This window comes from Mauremys mutica, chromosome 6 (assembly GCF_020497125.1).
Source record: "Mauremys mutica isolate MM-2020 ecotype Southern chromosome 6, ASM2049712v1, whole genome shotgun sequence".
NCBI lineage: Eukaryota > Metazoa > Chordata > Testudines > Geoemydidae > Mauremys > Mauremys mutica.
In genome coordinates this window covers 103,336,980-103,355,504 of record NC_059077.1, presented here as the reverse complement: position 1 = coordinate 103,355,504, position 18,525 = coordinate 103,336,980, and the positions used below count along the sequence as shown (strand labels likewise).

Below are 18,525 nucleotides of genomic sequence, written 5' to 3'. Positions count from 1 at the left end.
GACTGGCGACATGTACCCAGAATCCACCGCGCAAATGATTTGTGCAACAGCAGGCACAGGGGTCTCAACAAAAAATTCACAGAGACAGCCTAGACTCAGTTAATTGTTCGCAAAAAAGTATCATTGCAAGGAATTAACTAACTGTTTCCCATCTCACAGCTTCCACTGTCTCCAGACCTGCCACAGCATCCACCTCGCAGAGGCTGGCGAAGATTAGGCGGCGAAAGAAAAAGACAAGGGACACGATTTTCGATGAATGTGTGGGCTGCTACCTAGCCGAGGCGGACCAGCAGAGGCAGTGGAAGGAGAAAGTCTCTCTGTACCAGCGCTCACACAGCGAATGGGAGGAGAGGTGGCGTGAGGAACACAAGCAGGCGACTCAAGCAATGCTTGTACTACTGAGGGAGCAAACGGACACGCTCCGGCGACTTGTGTATGTTCTGCAGGACCGCTGCAGGACAGAGCCCCCGGCAGTATCTCTGCAACTGCCCTCCCCCGCCACAAAGTCACATTCCCCCCTCACCTCAAATAACCAGGAGGATGCCCGCCCTGGGCCGTGAATACTGTCACTGCACCCCAGCAGAGTGCTCAAGTAACCAAAAGCTCTCCTACCCTACATTTGCATAAGTCCTTCCCTTCCGGACTCAAACAAGTCCCAATCCCAGTCCCATCCCATAACTGTGTACTTAAGTAATAAAAATACTTTGCTGTTAAGTACTGTTTCCGTCATGTTTCTTCACTGAAGACTGTGTTTGAATGGGGTGCGTGGGGAAGTGCGTTGCTAATTGCATAGGACAGGCACCTTTCGCAGGGTACAGACACGGGGGCCGGATCAGCAGCGGGTAACACACACAGTGCAGTCAGCAGGCACCGTGGTCGGTATGGGAGGTGGTTTCCAGGTTCTGTGTGGGCGGTGGGGATGTGACTTTTTAGCGGGGGAGGGCAGGTACAGATCTTATACAGCGGTCCTTGTCGTGGACCGCTGAGTCACGCAGCAGAGGAATCTGTATCCGTCCTCCTCCGCCACAAGGCCACATAGCCCCCCGCACACAGAATCCCAAAAAGGAGGGATGGCAGGCTCCGTTGAAACAAGCAGTCCGGCAATGCGGACCGCTGTAGGAGCAGGAGCCTGTCATTCCTTGAGTTTAGAGGCGGTCTTTACATCAGCGCACACCCTACCCACCGCAGTCTGCGTTCCAGTTTCGACCCTTTAACGAAAAGTCATGAATAAAGAAACCTCTCCTCAGTAACAGTGTGACATGTATTTTATTTTTACACGTGTCTTGGAAGTGGAGGAAACGGGGAGAACGGGGTATTTAACCGAAGAGGAGAGTCAACAGTAACTGGGTAAAGAAACAGGGGCAGGTTCAGCTTCTCTGTAAAGAAACTGAACAGTCACAGGTCACGCTGCTCGCTGGTATTTAAAGAGTTCCTTGTCGCTGTCCCAGGCGCCTGTATAGGGCTTCATGAGCAAGTGCATTAGCGGGCAGGCTGGGTCACCGAGGATCACTATAGGCAAATGCACATCCACAACAGTTATTTCGTGGTACGGGAAGAAACTACCTTCCAGCAGGCGTCTGAGCAGCCCACAGTTCCTGAGAACACACGCATCAGGAACCTTGCCCGGCCATACGACGTTCATGTTGGTAAAACGTCCCCTATGGTCCCCCAGTGCTTGCAGAACCATTGAAAAGTAGCCCAATTTCTCAGCAGCTGAATGTGGAAGAGGTGGACGATAAAGTGCGAGGAGGAGAAAACGGCGAGGATCGCAGCGGGCTCCATGCTTGCAGTGCTGTGGCGTCCACGCTGTCACTGACCAGAAAAGTGCACGAACAGATTGCCCGCAGGCGCTTTCAGGGAGGGAGGGAGTAAGGGCGTGATTGACGGTTCAATGACGACAGTTACCCAAAACCACCCTCGACACATTTTTTCCCCCAGCAGGCATTGGGGGCTCTACCCAGCATTCCAATGGGCAGCGGGGACTGCGGGAACTGTGGGATAGCTTCCCACAGTGCACCGCTTCGAAAGTCGACGCCGGCCCCGTTAATGTGGACTCAGAAGTTCGAATTAGTGTATTTAGTATGGATACACAAATTCGACTTCATAAGGTCGAATCCACAAATTCGAATTAAGTAGATTCGAAATAGTCCTGTAGTGTAGACAAGGCCTTAGATGGAATACTCAAATGTGGGCCTGTTTTGATGACTATCCAGTGAAGACTGTCTTCTGAAATAGTTTCTTTGTGCATATCTACCTTTCTCTCCCTTCTGTGTATCTACTGCATTGAATACTAGTACATTGAAAAGCATAGCCACGCATGGACATATGGGTGGGCATCGACTAGGTGGTTGAGTGTAGCTATCATATTTCAGTGCAGGTATTCTCCTATATCTATCTATCTATCTATCTATCTATCTATCTCTAGATATCTATCTATCTATCTATCTATATATACACACACACACACACACACACACACACACACACACAAACTGAGAATTCACATGGTCTTCAGGAAAAAAGAAGCAATTTCCTTTAGACTGTCACTGACTTCAATTAATGGTACAGATATGGCTCATTTCATGGTACAAGGATGGGAAAGCTACATCAGACACGGTTTGTTCATGTTTATTCTCCTGATGATGCTATTTCTGCTGCCTGAAAAACTTTAAGTTCTATATTTTAGTGTATATGCAACTACAAATGAATTAAACTGGCACCACTCCCCACATTTTTTGTTACTCTGTAAGAGTGGCCAATGTTTTAAACTTTGTTACTTATATTTTATTTATCTGAGGAAATGCATCAGATTATTTTGATTTACAACATTTTTCTTCAGTTATTCTGAAAACAATAAAGCACTCAACAGCCTGTATTCCAGTGATCTATCATATGAGATGCACCTTCCAAATGGCTAGACACATCCAGTTTCACTGTGTTTCTCATAATGCCTATAGCATACACTTCTTTGAATTGTACTGCATCAGCCATTTGTTTCACGTCTCCTTGTTAACACTAGTTTCTCCACTGCCTTTCACCATGTGTAGTTGTTTACACTTTTGCAGAAAGTTGAAAGTGCTACCAGATTAAAACATTAATATTTTACACCCACTGTGCACTGATGTAAATATCTGCACAAGGAGCCAGGCAGTGGAGAATCAGACCCATAAATTTTAAAAGCTCCAACAAATACGAACTCTAAAAAAATGCTGAAAAAAATGAAGACTTCAGGGAGCCCCAGCACCGTGTAGTCTGTACAACCATCCTTTGTCCTGTAAAATGTATGTTTCTCAGCATGCATAGTGTATAATCCCTTTAAGTAACAATTACTAAATTAAACAATGCAATCTGTCCCATTGGCAGAGCAAAGGTACACTCTGTTGTGGATTAGGAGATTCTATTAGGAGATGAACTCAGCTTTCAGTCCCATGGATAGTAAAGGCTGAACACATTCCAGAAGGGATAAAGCCAGCCACTGAGTCTCAGGTGTGGAGGAAGATGCAGCAGCTGCTCTATTCAAGATTACATACTGCAAACCATCCAAGAAAACTACATGGTGTCGCCTGCAAGATGATGACAGGTCTACCTTGAATACTTGAAGAAACGCACTGGAAAAGTCCTGGCTAAAAAAAAAAAATTACTAATTTGCCAAGAAAACGAGAAAAAGCAATGACTCAGAGAAACAAAAAAGGCACCATCAATATACAAAAGCAATTCAATATGGGTATGTGAATGGCACAAAAATAAAAAATCATTTTTATATTTCTTAGCAACTTGTTCTTTGCTGATTGAGTTTAACTGCTAATGGAATCTCAATCAGAAATTAATTACAGCATCATTGTCTCAGGAACATAGTAAATTAACATAATTCTAACTAAACTGTGATAAAGATATGCTGAAAATCAGACTAACTTTTGCTTTCATGCCTAAACTATTGTACCTGTTAGTAGAATGCAATTTTTCTGTGTACAACCATTTATGTAGCCAGTCTTTAATATGCTCTGAAATTTAATAACAATTTACATTTTTGTAGCAGACTACTCAGCACAAATTTGATGGTACAAATTGTCTCCAAATAGGTTAACTTTCTGGTGATACAAAATACAACCAAAGCTTTGAACCTTCTATCGCCTTCTCTCTCTGACATACAAGTCTGAAAGGTATCCAATCAACATTACCTAAATGAAATTGCACTTTAATCTGATAACGAACCTATGAGCAGATGGAACGGTGGCAACATAATGCCTCTATATTTAATACAGCAGCTAGACATAAACATTGAGTTTGATTATAAGTATAAAAAAGTCTGTCATCAATACAATTATATTTTCTTTTTACCTTGGGAGTTGATGATGGAAGAGAGAGGCTATAGTTCAGACCATCACTACAGCTACTGCCGTGCAGAGCTAACACAGAAGCCTGGAAGGTGTCATCATTGTCTGAAGTATACTGTGATTCAAAGGTGGATTCATCCACTAGATCTGCCTCACTTGAGTCCACCTAATAACAAAGGCAATTTAATCAGGCTATCTGCTATCTTCAGACCACATAAGCCCCAAACACTTGCACATGTGTGGCTAAATCCTTGCTGGTACTTTGCTTAATATTTTACTGTTTCTCTGTTTTATACAAAATCTTCTATAAACAGTGGGCCAAATTCCACATGCAATTACACCTATGTAACCCAAAACTGAATAAAGGTTGCACAGGTGTATCTGAAAGCCAAACTTGGCTCTGAGTTTTTGCAAATACTTCAGAGCAGAGATGGGCTAATGGCCACGACCACTGATATTAGATAGTGGAAAAATGCTGCTTTATCCCATGCTGTCAAGAAATCCCCAAAAAAATTTTTGTTTTCCTGGGTGAATAAATGCTACAATTAATTAATTTCCCTCCCCCTATAGCTTGTTTAAATAGGCTTGGTGGGTTTTAAAAGGTACAGAATTTTTTTAAAGGTACAGAAATATTTTAAAAATACAAACTTCTGGGGTTTTAGACACTTTACTTTGTTCCCATATTTCCAAATTAGCTTGTATTATTAAAAAGGTTTGCAAGCTGCTATCTTTTAACGTGAGATAATAACTAATATCACAGATTGTGAGGTTTAAAAATCATGTACTATATGCACGTACCATCACTTCAATTTCATAAGGCTTCTAATATGCATACACTAGTACAGTGGCAGCTGTTTTATACTGTACTTTATCATTTATATACTATGTTCCTGATTCTAATCTAATTCACACCAATGTAAATCACGAATTACACTAGTGTAAAACAGGTGTATACCAGAATCATACCTACACTGTCAACTCCAAAAGAAGCAAATACAGCCAACTCTGTCGATAATGCACAGATTAAGACCCTTCTAAATACAGCTAGTAACACAGCTCATAATACTGTATTTTATTTTATATGGTTAATCATATTATTAATTAGTAATTTCAGATTTCCAATTAGAATAATTGTCACAATGGACTGTAATGACTCAAAAGGATTGATTACTTCTGTTGAATCAATGACCATGGATTAGAGCAATGTCTTTTATATTTCCACTGAGACCTCCGTGCTCACACGAATGGACCTCTGTCCTAACAGACTCAATTTTATCAAAAGCGTGTGTAGGGGGGGGAAAAAAAGGTACTACCTTGCGTCCCTACATAATTCAGAGAAAATGTTTACATTCAGTCTTCAACTGACTCTGCTGTGCTTAGGTACAACAGCACATGCAGTAAGCTCTTCTGCTAGGTAGATTATGCTCCAAAATATACAACATAACATACCTAACTCAGACTCCTGAAATACATGTTGCTGGACCACAATAGACCAGATGAAGGCAGTCAAAGACTTTCCTCTGAATTTTTAAAAATGCATAAGGAAAACCTACAGGCCAAATCCTGAGCTTATCACTTCATTTTAACTGAGGCTCTTTTAAAAACTGTCCTGAGTCCCATTTTCAAAAGTGATTTCAGCATTTAAGGGTCAGATTTTTAAGGGTATTTAGGCACCTATCTCCCACTTCAATTGGAGTAAGATGCCTAAATATCCTTAAAAATCTGGCCCTTAGGAACCTAAATACAATTGACTACCAAGAAGATGTAGGTACCTAAGATCCTAGGTCACCTTTGAAAATGCATCTTAGGAAGCTAAGTCACGTAGGTGTTTTGGAGAATTTTACGTTCAGTCCATATGCAGGAAAATGTAGACTGAAGTCTAAACTGCCTGAATAAGGATTGAGTAACGAGAATACGGACTTCAGGATTTGGCCCTATATTTGTAAATGGAAAACAAGAAATTGAATATACTTTGCAGTCTCCGAGTCTTGAATTTGTAACTGCACAAGCAAATTCCCATGTCACAGATACAATTTAGACACCCAATTTTGAAAATTTAAATCTTGTAATTATTTCTTTTTTGTATTGTTATTAATATATCAGCATTATTTTCAAACATTTTTCACATTCCAAGTCCAGAAAGGACCCCTGTGATCTTCTGACCTCCAGTATAATATAGACCATAGAACTTCTTCCAAATAATTACTACAGCAGATCTTTAAGAAAAACATCCAATCTTGATTAAACAATTGTCAGTCACGGAGAATCCATTTTGACACTTGGTAAATTGTTCCAATTGTTAATTACTCTCAGTGTCAGAAATTTCCTTCTTATTTCCTGTCTGAATTTATCTTGCTTCACCTTTTAGCCAATGGATCATGACTTACCTTTCTCTGCTAGACTGAAGAGCCCATTATTAAATATTTGTTCCCCATGTAGATACTCAAGACTATAATCAAGTTACCCCTTAACCTTCTCTTTGTTAAACTAAACTGATAGACTCAAAAGAGCTCAATCTATCACTATAACTCATGTTTTTCCTAATCCTTTATTTATTCTCCAGACTCTTCTCTGAACCCTCTCAAATTAATCAACATCCTTGAAATGTGAGCACCTGAGCTGCATGGGCAAAATCAGTGGGCCAAATTCTGAGCTCAGTTTTTACTCAATCCTTACTCAAGCAAACTAGCTTGAAAGAAAATTTCTCACCCACTACCTAGTTTCTCTTTGATGTATCAATAAAGTCATAATCTTGTCAGGAAAATAACTGATATTATAAATACTGTACCATGACAGCAAGGCAAGACTGAACAGGAAAAGGATATGGACAGTAGGATTTAATGACATTCTTAGAAAAAAGCACTTTTGTAATTCACAAACAAGCTAAGAAAAAGCTATGATAAAACACATGGAAGGAGTTAATTTTCCTATTCAACTGTTTTTTCTGTATGAAACATCCACTTTAAGGATGCTGACAATTGTTTATAAATTTAACTTAAACTTCTCAACTTGTATCTACATCAAAATATGACTTCAATGAGAGCCGAAGGTATTCAATATTTCTTAGTAAGTGCTCAGCATCATGCAAGTTCAGGACCCAGGTCTGTGCGAATAAAGAGAACAGTACATTAAAAATCTGGACTCCTATTGGCAGTTTTTGGAGATGCATAAAAGTATCTACACTTCATGCAAGTTGCTTGCACTGTGAAAATCCATAGTTTTTATACTCTAAAATCTTGCCATCACTAAAACAATGTTATAGTGTAAATACAGCTATTAAAAAAAGAAACATAGACAACTTTTAAAGAAAGCTGAACAGCAAGAATGTCATTTAAAGGCAAAACAGAGTTCCACCGACTTTTCAAATTATTAAAAAAAGAGACATCCACATTATCACATGTTGGTAAATAGAAGTTTCTACTATGTAATTAAATAAAAGCTTATGTAGAAAGGGCAAAGTTTTTCGAAGCCACCTATGAAGTCTGAATGCCCAGTGCCCATCGTTACAATTGGAACTACATAAGAACATAAGAACGGGGTCAGACCAAGGTCCATCTAGCCCAGTATCTGTCTACCGACAGTGGCCAATGCCAGGTGCCCCAGAGGGAGTGAACCTAACAGGCAATGATCAAGTGATCTCTCTCCTGCCATCCATCTCCATCCTCTGACGAACAGAGGCTAGGGACACCATTCTTTACCCATCCTGGCTAATAGCCATTTATGGACTTCACCACCATGAATTTATCCAGTTCTCTTTTAGGCATACAAATCTCGTAGCTGGCTTTGAAAAAATCACAGCCAAGTATTTTCTTATTTTCCAGTAGCTAAAACATTCCAGCCAGATACTCAGCTGGTGCAGATTGGTGGAGCTCTATTGATTTCAATGGATCTATGCCAGTTTAAAGCATCTGGATATCTGGCGAGATCATGATAGGTCACACGTGAAGTAAGGCTATACCCTTCAAAAAAAATCATAAGCAAAGTGATGAAAAAGACTTTTCATTACATTTGGACAAGGCAAAAAAACAATGTTAAAAGGGTTTTAAGAGAAATCTTGGTAAGTTGTGCCCACTAACCAGAGCCAGCTCAGCATGGAAGAGGGCTGCATCAACCGGCCCTTCCTCCTCAAGTGACTGGGCAGTGTAGAAAAAGGAATCTTCCTTAGCAGAAATATAACCCTCTTCTGGTGAAAGCTGCAGAAAGAATGAAGCTCTGAGTTGGATGAGTGGCCAGTATACAGGACATGCAGAGTCAGTAATGTTAAGGGAGTTTTAGAAATGCAAATAAATACCAAGTACAGAAGTGACATCATCTCAATCAAAATTATAGTGTGAGGTAAATAAAATTATACGTATTTTAACCTTTACATGTTGTTTTACCTGCTGTAGTAATGAAACATTGGGCTATCCACCATTAGTGTCCAAAGAACCCATAACATACCGTACAAATAAGTCTGATGCTTCTGTATTTTTTGCCCATAATTAAGCATTTACTAAAACAGTCATTACGAGGTCCACCCAGGGGTACAGAGCCCAAAATTTTAATCACTGAAACAACAGGCCTCTACTACTAGAGCTAAAGGAGTAACTGTTAGCTGGTAGTAGTAGTGAGCTCTTATCCTCTATGTAGGCCAGCCACCAGAGGACGACAAAAGTCGGCATGGTACAGATGAATCAATTTTTTCCATGTAATTTGCTGCTGCTGTTGTTAGGTGCATCTGTCGAACACCCCCATAGAGAAAATTATTATTTCTAGTGTGGCGGAACTCAGCAAGTGTAATGTGTTAAATATTTTAATGCTGAAGCTTTATACAAAGCCAGAGAAAAGTAACATTTAATCATGCCTCATCCTCTTTCATGCTTTAAACAAGATATTAATTCTGAAAATTCTGCATTATTGTGCAACATGCAGCATTCTTTCTAATCTGCATAAATTTCTTACAGGAAACAAGTTAAAAATATCTCTTTCGATGGAAAAAAAAATTCCTTGCAAATTATTATTATTATTACAGGGTTACCTGCTAAGAGCCAGAATCTGAAATCAAGGAGAATTCTGTGCAGGAGAGGATTGTGGGAATGTAACATTCCAGAGAGAAAAAAAAATTACTCAGTCTTAAAAATAAAATGGGCCAGATCCTCAGATGGTGGAAATTGGTGTAGCTCCACTGATTCCAACTTAAACCAGGGGAGAATCTGGCCCAATGTTTTGCTTTTACTCTGTTATTATTCAAAGAAGCATTATTCCAAAGGTTTCCCTGGTCAGTGAGGAAGGGCATATGGTTTTATGAGCTCTGGCTTCAATTCATGTCTCTCTATGAGGTCTTGAGCAAGCTATTTACCCTCATAGTAGTGCTTTAATTTCTCTCTCTCTGAAATGTGGGTAATCTTACTTAACGAAGAAGGATCATTTGAGGTTTAATTAATGTTTGCAAAGTGTTTTGAATTCATTGTTCAAATTAGGACCCCCCAGCCAGAGTGCACAGAAGTGAATTAATAACAGATAACTATACAGTTATAGGTCAGTAACTGCACATCCTCACACTCCAATTAGCTGCAACACTATACCATTTCAGTATAACTATGAGGTTTATACTGGATCAACTAAAATGTACACATTTTTTAACATAAAGAGCATAATCTAAATATGTTTGATATTAAATAGGTATATAGTTCAGCGTAAGTCCTGACTAACACCAGAGTTAGCACAGCTCTGGAAAGGTGATATAAGGTTGGCTTTAAACCATTTTCACATACCCTCCTATCTGAGGGCATCTTCAGGACAATGCTAAGTTATGCCTCACTATCCACAGCCCTAGGTGTCTGCATTGGTAGCTGGGATGCTCCAATCATTCCCCTTTCCCCAGCCATGCCCCACAGATAGGGGGCAGGAGTGAGGGGCTGTAGAAGTACTACACCATCTCTGTACCACCCAAGGGTTTCCCACAGGCAAAGAGAAGATTCAGTGAGTCAGCTAAAATGCCTTTTGGCAACTTTATGCCATCTGAGTGGCACAAAAGCAGTCATAGACTAAGCAAAGATATTGGCTAGCAACATATGAAAATCTAGAGCCCAATCCTTACAGGCAGTGGTTTGGCAACTCCTATTCTAACTGCTCCTACTGGTGCTCCTTTCAGTGCTTGTACAGCTTCCTCCAGGCTGCCATTTTCCAAGTTGATATCATTGACAAACATCAGCCGATCTCCAGGAAGAAGTCTGCCGTCTTGTTCAGCAACACCACCAGGAACCAACGAGCGGATTACAATTACTGTGTTTGCCGGGTCCACTGGGTCCTAATTGAAAGCAAAGTAAGGGAACCAGTTCACATGCTTATTTTTAATTAATAAAAAGTTAGCAACCTGTATGGGCCAGCTCCTGAGGTCCTGACTCAGTCCTTACTCAGGAAAACTCCAGATGGCTCTTCAAAGTAAGCATACTTCAGTAACTTTGCTGACTCAGGACACTTAGAAAAGACCTCTGGATTTGGCCCCATTATTATTTAGTCATTTATTTTGATACATAAAAGCACAAATACCATAATTAGCCCTCAAATGCGGAGTGCTTTTACATCATGTAAAAGCAGCAAAGAATCCTGTGGCACCTTATAGACTAACAGACATTTTGCAGCATGAGCTTTCGTGGGTGAATACCCATTTCGTCGGACTTGCATCCACGAAAGCTCATGCTCCAAAACGTCTGTTAGTCTATAAGGTGCCACAGGATTCTTTGCTGCTTTTACAGATCCAGACTAACACGGCTACCCCTCTGATACTTTACATCATGTAGTTTCACAGTAAAAAGCTACTGAATCATGGACTGCACTTCCCAGTGTAACAAATAATTACATGCCAGCAATTAAAAACAAACACCTTCCACAGTAACAACATCTCTCCAGCCCTCAACCTTCCACATGTTCAAATGCCTGGGGATAAAGGCTTGGAAGGTTAACACATCTGGGCTCTGATGGACCAAAGGGTTTATTTAGAGTCTCCTTGCAGCTCGTAGTACTTGATCTCACTCAGTCATGAAGGGACTTTAGAATAAGAGAGGAGCCCTTATACGTACATGAGACAGACATTTTAATAGAGACCGACATATGCCATTGTAAAGGAAGTTTATGAAGCACTTTATAAACAATGCAATACAAAAAGAGTAAAGTTTGCTTTTAAAAATATAATCCCCACTCCCTGACACACACATTTTAATTAAACATACTGTAATCAAAGACCAAGAATAGGAACTTAATCTCGATAACAAAATCTAAAGTATCGGAGTTATATACATTTGCATAATACTGCACAGAATCTCACAAGGAACATAGTTAGAACATCAGACGTTAATTTCCCACAATATGTTACTTTCATTCCGCTGTGCAAGCACAGTAGGATATTACATAATACAGTGTAAGCTTTATTAATTCTAAAAGCTTAGTGGTTAAAACCCTAAATTACATAGTGGTACCTAGATCAACACATTTAGCAACTTCAACTTAGATACCGTAGCAACTTTCCATGCCAATATATTAAGTATTGGAAAAGATGCTAGCTTAGCACTACAAACTGTACAACTAAAAATATGGAAACAAGTGACTCTTGAGAGTTAGTATGAAGAAATGACAAGATCCCTGACAACCCATGGGAATTAGTATGACATAATAAGATCCATGAGAGTGGTAAACAATACCATATAATAAATGTCTTATAGAGTATAATCTCTCTGGAGACATTACTTGAGTGGGAAGCAGCCTTCACAAGTTCCTCCAAGAGCATTTATCTGAGATGGGATTGCATTTTACCTGTCACACTGAATATCTTCTCCCATTTCATAGAATCATAGAATTCAAGATCAGAAGGGACCATTATGATCATCTAGTCTGACCTCCTGCAAGATGCAGGCCTCATATGCCGATCCACCCACTCCTTAAGCAAGCGACCCCTGCCCCATGCTTCGGAGGAAGGCGAAAAACCTCCAGGGCCACTGCCAATCTACCCTGGAGGAAAATTCCTTCCCGACCCCAAATATGGCGGTCAGCTGAACCCCGAGCATTTCAAGGAATCTACTTACAGTTATCCCATTATTCAACATTAGGGTTGCTAACTTTCTGACTGAACAAAACCAAAAACCCTTGCCCTGCTCCTTCTCCTAGGCCCCGTCTCGCTCACTCCATTCCCCTCTCCCTCCATCGCTCACTCTCCCCCACCCTCACTCACTCGCTCATTTTCATCGGGCGTGGGAGGGGAAAACAACTCATGCTTATGTAACCGTAAGTATAGTCAAAATTAAGAATTAACTGAAAATTTGCTAGAAATAAAGACAAAACATCTTCCAAATATAAAATATACTTTAAATTTAGCTCATCCTTCATATTTTTGAGAGAAAAGAAGCATAAATATTGTGAATGACTTTTCCATATTATACATGAGAACAGTATCAATTTCATTAAATCTCAAAGAACTAATAGAGATAAATATGAAATATGTTCATAGTAAATATCAAAATGCTCACATGAACTGTACATTTATCTGATAATCTCCAGAATGCAGAATATGGAACCATTATTAGACAATGTAATGCTATTATATTCCTTAACTGCTCACTATGTAAAGAAATACTGTGGGGGTGTATTTTCAAAAGACCCACCCTCTAGCCTACCCATAAAAAATGAAGTGTGGGCATAATTTTCAACTGCAGTTGAATTCTGGATGCAAACCAGAACACTTGTGCCGCTCAGTACTTGACTGCAGGTGCAAATCACCCGGTTAGAACCCCTGAATACACTGAACTGTGTGCACAACTCATTGCACTCAAAGAATAGGAAGCAGTGCTTTTTAAAAACCTAGCCCTTTATGTGAATATTTATTTATTTGGGCTGGATTAATAGTCTGTGCTCTTAATATAATAAGAGGAATGAAGAATATAGTTAATGAGATGTCTGAGTTAGACCCAGGAGGAGTATGAAAATTTTATTACCAGGTTACTCTAACATGAGAATATTGTCTGGTTTTCATTCATCTCAGATATAAAATATATATTTATAAGATGAATGGGATCATGCCTGACTAACCTAATTGCCTTCTATGATGAGATAACTGGCTCTGTGGATGAGGGGAAAGCAGTGGATGTGCTATTTCTGGACTTTAGCAAAGCTTTTGATACAGTCTCCCACACTATTCTTGCCAGCAAGTTAAAGAAGTCTGGGCTGGATGAATGGACGGTAAGGTGGATAGAAAACTGGCTAGATGGTCGGGCTCAACGGGTAGTTCCATGTCTAGTTGGCAGCTGGTATCAAGTGGGGTGCCCCAAGGGTCGGTGCTGGGGCCGGTTTTATTCAATATCTTCATTAACGATCTGGAGGATGGTGTGGACTGCACCCTTAGCAAGTTTGCAGATAACACTAAACTGGGAGGAGTGGTTGATACGCTGGAGGGTAGGGATAGGATACAGAGGGACCTAGACAAATTAGAGGATTGGGTCAAAAGAAATACGATGAGGTTCAACAAGGACAAGTGCAGAGTCCTGCATTTAGGACAGAAGAATCCCATGCACTGCTACAGACTAGGGACCGAATGGCTGGGCAGCAGTTCTGCAGAAAAGGACCTAGGGGTTACGGTGGACGAAAAGCTGAATATGAGTCAACAGTGTGCCCTTGTTGCCAAAAAGGCTAATGGCATTTTGGGTTGTATAAGTAGGGGCATTTCCAGCAGATCGAGGGAAGTGATCATTCCCCTCTATTCAGCACTGGTGAGGCCTCATCTGGAGTACTGTGTCCAGTTTTGGGCCCCACACTACAAGAAGGATGTGGATAAATTGGAGAGAGTCCAGCGGAGGGCAACAAAAATGATTAGGGGGCTGGAACACATGACTTATGAGGAGAGGCTGAGGGAACTGGGATTGTTTAGCCTGCAGAAGAGAAGAATGAGGGGGGATTTGATAGCTGCTTTCAACTACCTGAAAGGGGGTTCCAAAGAGGATGGATCTAGACTGTTCTCAGTGGTAGAAGACGACAGAACAAGGAGTAATGATCTCAAGTTGCAGAGGGCAAGGTTTAGGTTGGATATTAGGAAAAACTTTTTCACTAGTAGGGTGGTGAAGAACTGGAATGGGTTACCTAGGGAGGTGGTGGAATCTTCTTCCTTAGAGGTTTTTAAGGTCAGGCTTGACAAAGCCCTGGCTGGGATGATTTAGTTGGGTTTGGTCCTGCTTTGAGCAGGGGGTTGGACTAGATGACCTCCTGAGGTCCCTTCCAACCCTGAGATTCTATGATTCTATGATCTACATTCAATACAAAATATTTTACCTTCTTCTGTTAAAATAAGGAATAGAGATGTTACCTGGTAGTCTAATATGCTAAAGCCAAGTCCCATGCTCCCTTTCTCCAGCTCAACGTGTTGTATTTCTGTTTCCCACATTGCCAAAGGAGATCCTTGCACCTCATCAATATTCTGACCTACATCAGCCATTTCCAAGCCAGTACCCTCTGTCTCTGAGGAGCCAATGACTTCACCAAGGTCTACATGAGACTGGAAAGACAAAGAAAACCCACCAACCCCATTATATTAATGCGGCACGTGTAAAATTTCATTAACTACCTGCACCAAGTGATGCACACCAAAATGGAGATAAAAGCTCAAAGGTTATATTTAATTTTAAATGACGGTGCAGAATATCTAGGGAGTGTAAGAAACAAAAGTATATAATAAATCTAATACAGAAGGATTAAACATCATTGCTCAAGTGTTTTAATATCAAAGTTACAAAGAGTCCTGTGGCACCTTATAGACTCTTAGACGTATTCGAGCATAAGCTTTCGTGGGTGAATACCACTTCGTCAGATGCATGTGGTGGAAATTTCCAGAGGCAGGTATAAATATGCAGGCAAGAAGCAGGCTAGAGATAATGAGGTTAGTACAATCAGGGAGGATGAGGCCCTCTTCTAGCAGTTGAGGTGTGAACACTCAGGGAGGAGAAACTGCTTTTGTAGTTGGCTAGCCATTCAGTCTTTGTTTAATCCTGAGCTGATGGTGTCAAATTTGCAAATGAACTGAAGTTCAGCAGTTTCTCTTTGGAGTCTGGTCCTGAATTTTTTTTGCTGCAGGATGGCTACCTTTAAATCTGCTATTGTGTGTCCAGGGAGGTTGAAGTGTTCTCCTACAGGTTTCTATATACTACCATTCCTAATATCTGACTTGTGTCCATTTATCCTTTTACGGAGGGATTGTCCAGTTTGGCTGACGTATATAGCGAAGGGGCATTGCTGGCACATGATAGCGTATATTACACAAACTTCACTCCTGTAATGGCTAGAAACCTTTAATTTCAAGCCTAAACTTGACGACATCCAGTTTATATCCATTTGTTCTTGTGTCAACACTGGTGCTTAACTAAAATAACTCCTCTCCTTCGTTGGTATTTATCTCTCTGATATATTTACAGAGAGCAAATCACATCTCCCCTCAGCCTTCAATTGATTAGGTTAAAGCCAAGCTCCTCTCATAAGCTAAGTTTTCTATTACTCTGATCATCCTAGCGGCCCTTCTCTGCACCTGTTCCAGTTTGAATTCATCTTTCTTAAACATGGAAGGCCAGAATTGAACAGTTTTCCAGATGAGGTCTCAACAGTGCCTTGTATAATGGTACTAACACCTCCCTGTCTCTATTGGAAATATCTTGCCTGATGCATCCTAAGATGGCATTAGCCTATTTCATGGCCACATCATACTGCTGACTCATAGTCATCCTGTGATGGACCAATACATCCAGGTCTTCCTCCTCTTCAATCACTTTCAACTTGCACTTAGCACTATTAAATTTTATCCCAGTTCTATTACTCCAGTTCTTAAAAGCCTCCAGATCTTGTATGATATTTCAGTCCTCCTCCATATTGGCAATACCTCCAACTTTGGGTCATCCATGAATTTTATTAGCACACTCCCACCTTTTGTGCCAAGGTCATGAATGATAATGTTAAATAAGATTGGCCCCAAGACCAATCCCAGAGGAACTCCACTAGTTAACTCCCTTCAGCCTGACAGTTCACCTTTCAATATGACCGACTGTAGTCTCTCCTTTAACCAGTTCCTTATCTACTTTTCAATTCTCATATTAATCCCCATCTTCTCCAATTTAACTAATAATTTCACATGTGGAACCAAATCAAATACCTTACTGAAAGTCAGGCAGATTAGATCTACTGCATTTCCTTGTCTAAAAATAAGTTATCTTCTCAAAAAAGGAGATCTACCTTTTCTAAAACCACACCATAATTACTGCTTACATCTATATCCTTAACTACTTTCTTTTGTTCCAAGACCTTGCATACAACTGAGATGAAACTAAAAGGCCTGTAGTTCCATGGATCTTTCCCCACTTTCTTAAAAATAGGTTCCATAGTAGCAATTCTCCAGTAATAGGTTACAACCCCCAAAGTTACAAATTCACTAAAAAATTCTTGCTATGGAGTTTCTCAGACCTTGACTCTGGAATTTTCCTTCAACAGGGATCAAATGGAGATTATATCCGTTTCTCTTAGGGAATGATTAAAGGTACAATTCTGTCATGGATGTTACAGATTCCATGACTTTCTGGGACCTCCCGTGACTTCTTCTGTGGTGGCCGGCCTCAGGGCCGCCAGAGCAGCTAGCCAGCGATTGGCCCAGGGCCGCCAGAGCAGCAGCTTCAGGACTGAAGCAACAGCCATGGTTGGGTCAACACCCCCACACACACCCAGCAGGGGCAGGAGCAGCGGCAGGATTGGAACAGCTGCTGGAGGTCAACCCCTGGCAGCGCTCCAACTGTGAGCTTCCCCCAGGCTATTTTTCAGTAAAAGTCACAGACGGGTCATGGGCTTCTGTGAATTTTTGTTTATTGCCCATGACCTGTCCCTGCCTATTACTGAAAACACCCATAACAAAATCTTAACCTTAGGCATGATGCAAGGCAATCACTTCTTTTGCGTTAATCAGAGCTGGTAAGTTAGTATATGGTTGGAAGGAAAGTTTGTCCTTTTCCATCGCTAATTTAAAACTATAATGGTCTTTCAAATCTTTGTACATGAAATCTTGTTGGTTTATAATATGGTATATTTTATAATAAAAATAAATTAACAGTAGTACCTTTTCTGTGAGCTGAACCTCGGAGAGGGTCAGATTGTCCAACTCTGACTGACTGACGGGTGGAGCAATGGGACGGCAGCAGACCATTGTAACTCTGATAGGCAGCTCTTTTAAAATATTTACCACATCCTTGTGATTTTCCCCAAGCAAAGATATTTCATTCACCTGAGGAAAAACAGAACAAAACACATTCAGTAGAAATACAAAGAATAAAAATCAGAATAAACTTGTTAGCATGGATTTACAGATTCTAAGGCCAGAAAGGACCACGCTGATCATCTAGCCTGACCTCCTACATAACAGAGGGCACAAAACTTTCCTGAAATAATTCCAGTTGAACTAGAGAGTCTCTTTTAGAAAAGCATGCAATTGTGATTTTAAAATTGCCAGTGATGGAGAACTCACCACAATACTTGGTAGATTGTTCCAATGGGTTGTGAACCTGGCCTTTTTTAAAGAAAACAAGCAGGGGGAAGCAGGTGAGAGAGGCAGAGAGAGAGAGAGAGACGCAACCACTTGTACCTAAGCTACTACTAATTTATAGTTACGTAATCAATAATTCTTTATCATCAGGATGAATAATATAGAATTCTCTCCCTTCCCCCAATGTTGGACACAACACTTCTTGAGTTAGGAAACTCATCTATAATATTTAGAAATAGCAAGGATGTTTTAATGTCATTCAGACTGAAGTTCCCCATGATCTCACAGCTTTTCTTCCTATACAGGCAGGCCCCTAAGGAGCTAGTCATCCTATTCCCTAGGGCAGTGTTTCCCAAACTTGGGATACCGCTTGTGTAGGGAAAGCCCCTGGCGGGCCGGGCAGGTTTGTTTCCCTGCCCCGTCCGCAGGTCTGGCCGATCGCGGGTCCCACTGGCCGAGGTTCGCTGCTCCAGACCAATCAGCCCAGCCCGCCAGGGACTTTCCCTACACAAGCAGCGTTCCAAGTTTGGGAAACACTGCCCTAGGGTTATTTTGTGGTCCGTCGCAATTGAGTACACCATCTCTTAGAAAGCTGATCCATAAGCATTCAAAATCATTTTCTTCTGAGTTGTCAGTGACTCAGAAACAGGTAATGCCATT

General features: G+C 40.8%; 1 protein-coding gene across 11 annotated transcripts in view; it reads right to left on the bottom strand.

Annotated features, from left to right (window-relative positions):
• MPDZ (multiple PDZ domain crumbs cell polarity complex component) overlaps nt 1-18,525 on the bottom strand; it is a 134,670-nt gene that overhangs the window by 69,075 nt on the left and 47,070 nt on the right. For all 11 annotated transcript variants that reach the window (XM_045021385.1, XM_045021387.1, XM_045021388.1 and 8 more), the window contains exons 15-19: nt 17,443-17,607; nt 14,662-14,850; nt 10,414-10,623; nt 8,411-8,527; nt 4,339-4,500 (exon numbers count right to left, since the gene is read on the bottom strand). In XM_045021385.1, coding sequence (XP_044877320.1) covers nt 4,339-4,500; nt 8,411-8,527; nt 10,414-10,623; nt 14,662-14,850; nt 17,443-17,607 — 843 coding nt within the window. The remainder of the gene's footprint in view (nt 1-4,338; nt 4,501-8,410; nt 8,528-10,413; nt 10,624-14,661; nt 14,851-17,442; nt 17,608-18,525) is intronic.